At 50.4% G+C, this 11979-nt stretch overlaps 1 protein-coding gene and 1 long non-coding RNA gene across 2 annotated transcripts in view; both read right to left on the bottom strand.

Annotated features, from left to right (window-relative positions):
* Window positions 1–535: 535 nt before the first annotated feature.
* Window positions 536–11979, bottom strand: part of LOC123502913 — a 19864-nt gene continuing 8420 nt past the window's right edge. The window contains exon 2 of the long non-coding RNA XR_006674267.1: window positions 536–645. This is a non-coding gene — a long non-coding RNA (uncharacterized LOC123502913). The remainder of the gene's footprint in view (window positions 646–11979) is intronic.
* LOC123502911 (basic proline-rich protein-like) overlaps window positions 5720–11979 on the bottom strand; it is a 58426-nt gene continuing 52166 nt past the window's right edge. Inside the window, 3 exon segments of the mRNA XM_045252198.1 lie at window positions 5720–6803; window positions 11627–11938; window positions 11941–11979. The exon segment at window positions 11941–11979 is cut by the window's right edge and continues 896 nt beyond it. Of these exon segments, the coding sequence (XP_045108133.1) occupies window positions 6294–6803; window positions 11627–11938; window positions 11941–11979 (861 nt within the window). The 3' untranslated portion in view covers window positions 5720–6293.

The following is an 11979-nucleotide window of genomic DNA, read 5'->3' on the forward strand; positions in this document are numbered from 1 at the left end:
GTGAATAATTGTGAGGAGGAGGAGGAGGAGGAGGAGGAGGAGGAGGAGGAGGAGGAGGAGGAGGAGGAGGAGGAGGAACCAATAAGACAGTAAATAAAATAACTAAAAATGCAAATAAAAAAAACAAGTAAAAATGATGAAAGTTATGTAGTAGTGGTGGTGGTGGTGGTGGTGGTGGTGGTGACGGTGGTAAAAGGTATGCAGGAGGTCAGGAGTGTGGGTGAGTAGTGAGTGGGTCAGGTGAGGTCAGGTCACACACGAGGTCATACTTACAACCCTCTTCCAGTGACCAGACAAACGAGTGGTCGATGGAAGTGTCACGTAACATTGTCGTTGAAATGAACCACCAAGAATCGCCTTAACATTACGAGAAAATAGCCATTTGAGAGAGTAGCCCCGAAAAATGAAGCCAAGTATTCACGGTTTGGTAAAATATAATGTTTAGTATTACGCTTCACTGTCTCCTTTGTGACACTCCTCCCAAAGATTAAACATTTAGTTGAGTTATCCTAGTTATTATTAGTTGTTTTTTTTCCTGGTTATTTCCTTGCTTGCTTGCTTCCTTGGTTCCTTTGCCCACCACAGCGGCCACGCGGCACCAAGTAAACACAGTCTCTCTCTCTCTCTCTCTCTCTCTCTCTCTCTCTATACAACAATCTTAATACGCTTCACTTGCGCGGAAACACAAACAACAGGAAAGGGAAAAAAGATAAAAATTCTGTAATATGTACACTTATAAAACGCGCACGCACACGCACACACACACAAACAGTGAAACACACACACACGAGGAAAAAGAACAATAAGAAAGTTTGAAAGAAAACACTTAAACTTACACACACACACACACACACACACACACACACACACACACACACACACACACACACATACAGCACCATAACCTCTAATAATAATAATAATAATAATAATAATAATAATAACAATGATACTAATAAACAAGGTGTATCGAGGCACGCAGCGAGCCAGGTGTCCCCGCTCAGCCTTGACTTGTAATACACTTGCAATATATACAATACAATACAATACAATATAAAACACAAAATAAAAAAATTCCTCAGTAAAAACAATGTACAGAAGGCATCCTGAATATCTCCGTGTCTTAGGGTCGTGGCGGCGGCGACTCCCCTGCCCCGCCACGCCACCACGGACGCCCCCAGTGTGGCAGTTTGTACGTGGCTGCCGTGCGTGGCTCTCTGGTTCCCGTCACCGACATGGGAGTAAGGTACGTAATAGAGGGACGTTGTGCTTACCAGGTTGATTTTCCCCGCGCTGGTGGGCGTGGCGGCGTGGTGACGGTGAGTGTGGGTGTGTAGGTATGGGAAGACAAGAGAGAGAAGAGAAGATTTCAAGGCGGCGGTCGTGACCGTGGCGGCGGCACCGGCAGTCACTGGTGGCTGAGGCCAGCGTGCCACACCGCCACGCAGCCACGCCCGACAGCACGCGCCCTGCCACGCGACACACGCGACACACGCACCACCGCCGCGAGAGTCGGACATCTTAGGGAATACCGGAGGCACATCATCTTGCGTCGAGACAACCGCGCCGCCGCCACGCTCAGCCCGAGGCGTGGCGGCGTGGCGGGGCGTGCAGGTGCCGTGTGACCCTGACGCCGTGCCGAGGCGAGGCCGCGGCGAGAGGACAGCCTCGCCTCTCCCAGTAAACGTGAGGGCCTCCACCACCAAGCCTCGCCTCTCGCGTGCACCCCACACGCCAGCGAGACGCCGAGACTCTCTGCGTGTCAAGGGCTTGGTTATCTACAAGGGCGTGCCTCAGAGCCGAGCCTTGTCCTGCCCTGCCAGCAGGTCGAGGCAAGCGAGGCAGCGGCGGTGTGCGCGGTGGTGGTGGCGTGACACACACACGCCCAAAGTAACAAGCTCGATACTCTAAAAATAGGAAAATATATTGAGACTATTAAGCACCAACCTGCAAAAAAGGTCGCCCAACTACATGTATACGTACAAAAAATGTTCAGCCCCGATCCCTCCCTAGAAAAAACTCAAAATATTTGTTTCGCGAAGACTAGCAGAGTAACGCGGACTGTGAAGACTTGTCCTGACGCGGGAAGTATTCAGGGATCGCTTGTCCTTTCAAGATGAGCGAATGAGATCTGTACTGACACTGCTGTGTGTGTGTGTGTGTGTGTGTGTGTGTGTGTGTGTGTGTGTGTGTGTGTGTGTGTGTGTGTACGTATCTTTCGTTGTAGCTCAGTCCGTCACTGTCAACTGTTCGTACAGTCTATGCAAGTTTACAAAGTTTGAGGAACAGAGGTGAAGGACACAGCAGGGTGCAGAGTTGTGAGAGGCGGAAGGGCGGCGAGGGCTCGAGGGACAGCGGGGCGAGAAGGACACCGGAGCGGAACACGAGGGAGGCAGGAGGGCGAGGGGCGAGGGGCGAGAGGCGAGAGGGAGAAGCGCGGGGAATGTGGGACGAGGAAAAATAGGACGGGAGTTCAAAAAAAGACAGAGAGAGAGAAAAAAAAAAAAAGATCATTGAATTACACGTATCTGAAGCACCCCGATAAGACAATGCAGCGCTAAGACAGTTAATGGCTGGCGTCAGCAGGGGCCTCTGAAGTTTGTGGGCAGCGGGCATGAGGGTACACGGTGACGGGGGAGAAAGAGGAAGGGAAGGAGGTAAGCAGGGTTAAATACTGGTGGAAATAAGACTCAAAGTAATGAATGAAGTGGTTAAGCTGTTCCACTGAAGCAAACACACTTCCCACAGCCTTGCAATCTGACCACCTTCCAGTCTGAGCGTTACACACCCAGACCGCCTTTGAGTTTTGCTATCTTACAATCTGACCACCACACAGTCTATTCTTGTAAGCCTCACGCGCCACAGCCTAGCCATCTTACAGCCCAGTGCACCCTCTGACAACGACGAAGAAGCAGAATAGCAGATGACCAAGAACGGGAGATGCTAAGATGGGACTCAAAACCTTCAAAACACGCGATGACTCAACACGGGAGGGAAAACACTGCAGCAAACACGGGCCGAGCACCTCTAGGCCACGTCCAGGAGTAGAGAAGTCAGCGGTGATACAAAGACGATTAGAAATACTATTCCCTCACTGATACTGATTGCAAAGGCCACAGAGATCATTAGCCGGGTTCCCGCGAGTCTATTCTCCCAGTGATGATGCAGGATCCTTGCTAAACTCTCATAAAAGCACTTGAAAACCCCAACAGGCTCGCGTCTATCTGAATAGCGGCGGGAAGAGGTCGTGGCGCTGGAGATTAGTGTGACGAGTGGCCAGGGAGCAAAGGCAAGGCGCGACGCTCTCGTTAATAAACAATATGTCCCAAGTGTGGTCAGGAAATCATGGATCGCGTTGGTCCGGCAATTATAAGTGTGAAGTGTTAAGTGGCACGGCAGACTACTGAGGCAGAATGTTTGACGAGATAACACGACTGTATTGGCTTGGCTTGGCTTGGCTTGCCTTGGTTTAGCTGCCGCGGTGTCTTGGCGTCTTAAAATCTGTCACCACACAAAGCATTCCCCGCAGAGCATCGCCGGTTAGAAAACTGTGGCACTTTTTCCGGAAGATGCGAGGAGAGACGAAGTGAGTGGAAGGAAACAATTAGAGTGATAAGTCTGTTCTGCCGCCACACTCAACACTGGCTTAACCCCTTCAGTACCAGGCCCCGTTTTCATATCCATTCTGGTTACTATTTGATTCTATACAGCTTCAAAAACTTATGTAGGGGATTAAAATAGTGAAGACTCTGGCCATTAATCTTTTGACCTCCAGAGACTCTTTCTCACAAATAAAATCTTCTAATCATACCCAAAAAATTCATGATAAAAGTGCGTGTCAGTACTGAACGGGGGTTAACAATGAGCAGGACACAAACACCCGCTGATATAACACAACACATTACCAGAAACGAGTAATGCGCTAACGCCAGACAATTAACACTTCCATGCAAGATAATCGCCGCAGTGAGAATGTGACCCGTGACACTGCCGAGCCTCCCTGGGTGAGCGCCGGGAGGAATCGAGGAAAACAGTGTACTGGTGAACTGGACGCGCGAGGGACCAAAGACAAGGAGAAAGGCGCGCGGGGTGAGAAAAGAAGATTGGGGAAGAAAAGCAAGATAGAAAAGAACCGAACGCAACGCAATCCCAGAAGGAAGAAAGGAAGGAGGGAAGAGGAGGAGGTGGAGGAGGAGGAGGAGGAGGAGGAAACAAGACCCGCAAGAGTAGCACCTTCAGACTTGAAATCACAGCAGCAGGTGAAGGAAAGACCTCGGAGGCACTTGTAAAGGCGCGCGCGTGCATGTGTTTGTGTATGTGTGTGTGTGTGTGTGTGTGACAAAGTCCTGAATAACCCTGACACTCGCAAATACTAAAAATAAAAAAGGAAAAAAAAAAAAAAAAACTTCCAGAAATATACGAACGACAACGATAAAGAAAAAAAATTGTGTTAAAAATAGAAAAAAAAAAAAAAATAAAAAAGTGAAATTAAACATGATTCCGTTAACACACAATAAAATAAATAAATAAATAAAATCCAATGATCTGTTTTCTTAGTCCACTGATCCACTCCTTACGATCGACAGTGGGCAAGAGGAGGATTAGATTCCACAGCCAGCGATCCCCCTCAGCCAGCCAGCAAGGTGGAGAACACACACCACTGCAATCCACCAGGCCAGAATATCATGTTGTTTCTGGAGCAGAGCGAAAAAAAAAAAAAGTGGTAGGGAAAAAAAAAAACGACTTATCAGGAAATTTTGTGATGAAAGAAGAGAAAAACGAGATAAATATACTGAGCACCAATGATTGAGCGAGAGAGAGAGAGAGAGAGAGAGAGAGAGAGAGAGAGAGTAGCATTGATCCCCACCACTGACAACAAACAACAACAACAACAACAACAACAACAACACACACAACACCAACAGCCACACTACGGCCATTACATTATCACGAGCATGTTTTGGAAAGACCATCGCGAAGCCGCCACGAGAACAGCCATTAACTCACCTGCCCAACACACCTGCAGGCACGGTAAACCCACAGGTGACCACACAGGTGACGTAACTCAAACCTCCCACAAAAGACATACAATTACACGTAAAAGAACTTCGAATATCGCGTCTCGGAAAGTCTTACCTTAAAAGTATGCGCTAGATTACTTTACAAAACTTTTTATCTACGTGTTTGCCTTCCTTCTAATCCTGGAAGTCACGAGGCAAGGTGGCGGGACGGGGAGGGATTGCTGGATGGGATTGATTCTGCTGCGTGCGTGGGGGAGTGTGGGTGTCTGTGAGGTTCAATCTGTTACATGGTCGGCAATGGTGCAAAGGAGGTCCCAGATTGAGTCCCGCGTGGCTTGGTGTGGTGTGGTGTGGTGTGGTGTGGTGTGGTGTGTTGTGTTGTGGTTTGGTGTGGTGCTCGGGACGCTCGCTGTCTTCGTGTTTCTTTAGTCCTGCAGGTCGAGGCGTGTTTGTGTGTACAGGCTGCGTGGGTCTTTCCCTGCCGTGGCTTTATAAGGAGGGAAGGTGGCTGGGAGTGCACGAGGGAGGGAAGGAGGGAGGGAGGGAGGGCGTTGGTCCGGGCAGCGTGAGTGAGTACAGTACTAAGGCGTCGGGTGACGAGGGCGAGTGTTGCTTTGGCTTGGGTGTTTCACTGGTGGAGAAGGGAAAGACGACGACGTGTTTCACCGGCGACACATTGATAAGTGTTTGCGTTAATGGCTGTTCTCTGCGTTTATTAATCTGTCTTATATCACAATAATCATGAAAGACATGGAAACCAGTACAATATAAGAGAAATTTCATGGATAGAACAAAAACACAGCATTCAACACTAAACACTGGAAAAAAGTATTGCAAATTGGACTTTTCGGACACAAACACAAACTATCATGACACTTTCTTGTCTCAGGTCAGCCCGCGGGACGCAGGGCACCATGAGGACATCCTGCCGCCAAGGGTCGCGCCGCCCCGGGCCGCGGAACACCTGCAGCAGGTACCCGTGGCCCGCCAGCCCCGCGGCCCTCACTCCTTCAGGTAACAATAAAGGTGTGGTGTGAACAACTCTGCAGCGGCGCCAAACTTACGCCGCGGCGAAACAGCAACAAAAGCCTCGCGTGGGAGTGACCCGCCACTGTGCACATCCCGCTGCGCCCCACACAGCCTCACCGAGCTCAGGCAGACTCCCCATACTGCACGCACGCCTTGCCGTGATGGGGCAGGCCCAGGGAGCGGCTGCGAGTACTAAGGGGACAAGCGGGGACACGCGAGGCGCTTGAGGCAGGGGCGGGGCCGTCACGTGGTCTGGCCAGGGTCTGACCACCGCCGTTTCCTGCCCCCGTCTTTATCCTCACGCTGTGCCGCCTCGTCGCTGGAATGTTGCCGCCCGGAGCTGGTCCTCGACGCTGCCGTGCCCGGCTGGCTCCACACGCTGCTAGAGGCGCCGCCGCTGCCTGATTGTGGCGACGCATCCTCCTCCGCTGACGTCTTGGTGGGCGGCGGGGTGGAGGGCTTGGGCGGCGGGGTGGAAGCTTTCGGGGCGGAAGGATCTGAGGATGTGGGTGTTACCTGGGCGGGCTCCCCTGCTGGCGGTGTGGGTGTGTCCTGGGGCGCGGCGGGCGGCGGCGGGGGCGGGTAGAGAGGCTCGGCGCCAGGGACCTTCTTGGTGAGGGAGACACACACGTCCCCGACCTGCAGCCGGCGGACCTTCAGGTTGTACTTGTGCTGGGTGCGCTCCGGGCTGCACGACGACCACCCGCTGTGGAACACGAAGAACGGGTGGTCCACCGCGGCCTCCACCGACACCTGCAACAGCGTCCATTCAGTCACGGCACGCTAACACGCACGCACCTACACACACACACACACACACACACACACACACACACACACACACACATTATGCAAGGATGAGGAAACAAGAAAAGAGACACAAAACTCAATAACATTGGAAGATTGAGAGAGAGAGAGAGAGAGAGAGAGAGAGAGAGAGAGAGAGAGAGAGAGAGAGAGAGAGAGAGAGAGAGAGAGAGACAGACACCGGAGTTTTGGTAACCTGCCCTACCTGTCTGGCTGGCCCCGCCCTCCCTCACCTGCCTGCCACCTGTCCCTGCCTCGCCTCACGGGTCTTGAGTCACTAAGGCGACACGTTCCCGTTCTACTTGTTCAGAAACACGCACCGCCACTATACTTTCAATGCTCTGGTTGAAGCTACACGGTTTTTAAGGGTGTTTTATGGTTCCAGCGACAGATTAATGAAATTTCTGCATTGTTAATTGGAAAAACACTCTAGAGAACCGCGCCTCATCATTTGGTATTCTTTTGTCTTCAGGAACGGTGAGTAGGTAATAATATCTAACTTGAATTCTTCAATATTGGGACACATTTTTACCCATGAGATTTATGTACGATTAGATAATTTTATTGACATCAGAAAGGGTCTATGGATGTCATACGATTAATGGCCACAGTCTTCACGATTATAATGCCCCGACAAGCTTCTGATGCTGTATAAAATCACCAAATAGTAAGCAGAATGAATATGAAGTGTGATTAGACCATTTTATTGACATCAGAAACGGTCTATGGAGGTCAGACGGTTAATGGCCACAGTCTTCACGATTTTAATCCCACCCATAAGTTTCTGAAGCTGCATAAAATCACCAAATAGTAAGTAGAATGAATATAGAAACGCGTCCTGGTACTGAAGGGATTAAAACATCCTACACATTTAATGAAATCCAAAAAAGCAAAGAAAAAAAAAAACACTATTGGTTGATGTAAACTTTCTACATCAATGTTCTTTTCTATCCGACTTTCCATGACTTAGAATCATGTAATCTAAAGAGTAGTTTTCTAATCGCAACTGATATATTTTTTCGAATTCTTAAACAAAATGAACCGAAAATTTTGTATCTGATAATAACAATAATAAATAAATATGTGTGTGGTACAGTGGAACCATGCGTGCTTTGGTGTTCGAGGGGTCTCCAAGCGCACGGGTTCGAATCCTGTCCACTGTCCGAGTGTAGGTTGGGCTTCCTCACTCAGGGCAATGGTTTCCTAAGGGGGTGGGCTTTGAGATAGGAAGTACCCCAAAAAGTGCCCCTTTAGCCCAGAAGTTCCCGTGAAAAGCCCACATGGTATAAAAAAAAAAGAGAAACAAGACAGAGTGAGGGAATGAGATGGGGAATGTTAGGGGGAATGGGGAGGGATGGGAGAAGAGGAGGAGGAGGAACGTGGGGATCAGGAGTAGAGAGAGAAGAATAGGTAGACCGAAGCAGAAAAATAGGAGGACGAGTGGAGAGAAGTGAGAAAATTGGAGAGAGAGAGAGAGAGAGAGAGAGAGAGATAAGTTTGAGTTTCGAAGAGAGAAGAAGTCATGTTCAGAAGGAGAGAACGAAGATAAAAGGGAAACTAAAAACAAAAATAAGAAATAATTACAAAAAAAAGAAAAAAATGAATAAACAAACAAATATATAAATAAATAAAAAAATCTTGTGAGGTATATTAGGAGTGAAAGGAAAATAATGTCTGCATGTGATTATTCTGTGGCATTTACCAACTCTCTCTCTCTCTCTCTCTCGCCTACTCCAGCACGCCCGCGCCTCTCCAGCTGTGTGGGCGTGGCAGGGTGACGGTGTGAGGGCGGCAGGGTGAGGCAGGGTGAGGGTGAAGGGGTGAGGTGTCAAGTGAGTGTGTTTAGAGTGAAGAAGTGAGAGTGATAGTGAGAGGGGTAGGGAGAGGCACGGTGAGGGGAGGGGAATGGGGAGGTGAGAGGTGTGGTAGTTGCTATCATGCATCTCTCTCTCTCTCTCTCTCTCTCTCTAATCAATTTTTGTTGGATAGAAATCCGAATTCATTGAACAGTCTGCATTCTGTCTGTCTGTCTGTCTGTCTGTCTGTTTGGGATGATAGGAGGAGGAGGAGGAGGAGGAGGAGGAGGAGGAGGAGGAGGAGGAGGAGGAGGAGGAGGAGGAGGAGGAGTCAATAGTGGCGATGGTGGTGTATGCATCTCTTCACCATCTCCCCCTCCTCCTCCCCATCACCACCACCATCACCACCACCACCACCACCACCACCTCACCTTCTGTCATCAATTCCCCGCCTTGCCACGCTAGGACGCCGCGCCCCACCTCGGCATCCCCTGGGGCGCCTCACTTCCGAGGTACCCGAGGGCCTGGGGGGGCGGGGAGGGGGCGGTGGGACAGAGGGAGGGAGTGGGGGGAGGACCTACTGTCAGCTGGGGAGTAAGAGGCGAGTTTGGACGCGTGCTCTGGGGAATGGAGGAGGAGGAGGAGGAGGAGGAGGAGGAGGAGGAGGAGGAGGAGGAGGAGGAGGAGGAGGAGAAGGAGGAGGAGGAGAGAGGGAAGGGTAACAGGGAGGAGAGAGGGTAGGACGGCACTGCACTCCTCCTCCTCCTCCTCCTCCTCTTCCCACCATCCTCCCCAAAAACGTACATAAATTAGCGTCATTGGGGATTCCGGAAACTGGGGACGTGTGTGTGTGTGTGTGTGTGTGTGTGTGTGTGTGTGTGTGTGTGTGTGTGTGCTGTGGTGCATGCAGGACAAAAAGAGCAGTATACACACTTCCATAAACACACACACACACACACACACACACACACACACTCGTACCTTCTGACCTTGTAAAGAAACCATCATCATCATCATCATCATCACCATCATCATCACATCATCATCATCATCATCATCATCATCATCACCATTAAAATTGTTACCACCGATGAAAATTATGACAAAAAATGATCAGAGAGAGAGAGAGAGAGAGAGAGAGAGAGAGAGAGAGAGAGGACAAAGGTGCATCGGGATTGGCTGAAATATTTGCACCACTAGAGTCTATGATTGGACGAGGCACCGAGGAGGAGGAGGAGGAGGAGGAGGAGGAGGAGGAGGAGGAGGAGGAGGAGGAGGAGGAGGAAAACAAAAGAAAATATGAAGTGAAATATGAAAAAAATGATAAATAAGGAAAAGATGAAAGAATAATTGACGAGAAAAAAAAAATAAGATGAACGACAAATAATAAAAGAAGGAAGTGGAAGAGAGAGAGAGAGAGAGAGAGAGAGAGAGAGAGAGAGAGAGAGAGAGAGAGAGAGAGAGAGAGAGAGAACAAGAAAACATAAACACACAAAACAAACACATAGAGGAAAATAAAAGAAAAGAAGAAGAAAAGAAAATGAAAAGGAGGAAGAAGAAGAAGAAGAAGAAGAAGAAGAAGAAGAAGAAGAAGAAAAAGATGAAGAAGAAGAAAAACAAGAACAAGAACAAGAACAAGAAGAAAAAATGAAAAAGAAAGAAAAAGAAGAAAAGAAGAAGAAGAAGAAGAATGAGGAGGGGGAGAAGAAGAGGAGTGAGAATAAACAGCTAATGAAGAAGAGAAGAGGAGGAAGGAAGGGAAGGAAGGAAGGGGGAGGAATGGAGACGGGGAAGAGGGGGAGATACTGCATTGAAATCCGGGTTGGTGAGGAGAAGGGAGGTGAGGGGAGGTGAGGGGAGGTGAGGGGAGGTGAGGGAAGATGAGGGGAAGGTGAGGGGGAAGGGGGAAGCAGACTATCACAAACCCTTCATTGTTATCGCCACTGTATTGTGTTACTTCCCATTATCCTCTGACCCTCACACACTTAGAGAGAGAGAGAGAGAGAGAGAGAGAGAGAGAGAGAGAGAGAGAGAGAGAGAGAGAGAGAGAGAGAGAGAGAGAGAGAGAGAGAGAGAGAGAGAGAGAGAGAGAGAGAGAGAGTTTTCCTGTTTAGCTATGTTTTTTTCATGCACGATTGTTCAGTTGATTCTAAGGGCTCTCTCTCTCTCTCTCTCTCTCTAGAACCTATGTATGAACCTTCACCTCCTGTGTGTGTGTGTGTGTGTGTGTGTGTGTGTGTGTGTGTGTGTGTGTGTGTGTGTGTGTGTGTGTGATGCAAGACAGACAGATAAATGAAGCCGTTGTTTGATATGGGAATACCTTCTTACTAATTGCCAAGGTCACCAGAGAGAGAGAGAGAGAGAGAGAGAGAGAGAGAGAGAGAGAGAGAGAGAGAGCAGGGTCAACAGTAGCGACAGGGTGGTGGGTCAGAAGCATAAGAGGGGTGGGGGGTAGAAGGGATGGGATTATTTTCGGACACAACACTAAGACGGCTTGTGGGAGGAGGAGGAGGGAGGGAGGGAGAAGGGATGGGGAGGAGGGGGAGAGGGGATGACCATGTTTCTTGCCACGCGAACCACACGTGGGGAGTGGTGCTTGTCGGGGAGTGGGGAAGGCATAGGGGGGAGGGGGGGCGTGGAGTGGCCCACCTGTGTGTCTCTGCGAGGGAAGGTGATGGTGAGGGGAGAAGAGGGTATAGTGAGGTGCAGAGAGGGTGAGAGGGAAGGTGAGGCGATAGTGAGGGGAAAGGTGATGAGGTGATGGTGAGGTGGTGGTGAGGGGAAGGTGAAGTGATAGTGAGAGAGGTGGTGGTGGTGGTGAGGGGAATGGTGATGAAGTGATGGTGAGATGGTGGTGAGGGGAAGGTGAGGTGATAGTGAGAAAGAGGTGGTGGTGGTGGTGAGGGGAATGGTGATGAAGTGATGGTGAGGGAAAGGTGGTGGTGGTGCGTTAGGATGCACTGTGTGGCTCACCTGTGTGTTCCTGGAGGGGAAAGTGAAGGTGATGGTGGTGGCGGCGGGGCGTCCCGGCGCGGGCGTGATGGCTGCCACGGTACTGGGGTGCAGCATGAGGTCCTCCGCCGCCCGCGCCGCCTCAAGGAAGTCCCGCGTCTCCAGTTCCTCGACGCGCCTCACGCTGGCGCCCACCGTCACCAGCGCGCCGCGGGCAAAGTGGGCGTGATAGGGGGAGGAGGGGCGGGGCTCCTGGGGCGGACTGGCGGGGGTGGGAGACGGGGCAGAGGTGGTGGCCGGGGTCAGCGAGGATGGGGCGGCGCTCCCCGCGGCATCGGCGGCGGCAGCGGAGGAGGATGAGGATGAAGACGAGG

The sequence above is a fragment of the Portunus trituberculatus genome, chromosome 12, assembly GCF_017591435.1.
Source record: "Portunus trituberculatus isolate SZX2019 chromosome 12, ASM1759143v1, whole genome shotgun sequence".
Taxonomy (NCBI): domain Eukaryota; kingdom Metazoa; phylum Arthropoda; class Malacostraca; order Decapoda; family Portunidae; genus Portunus; species Portunus trituberculatus.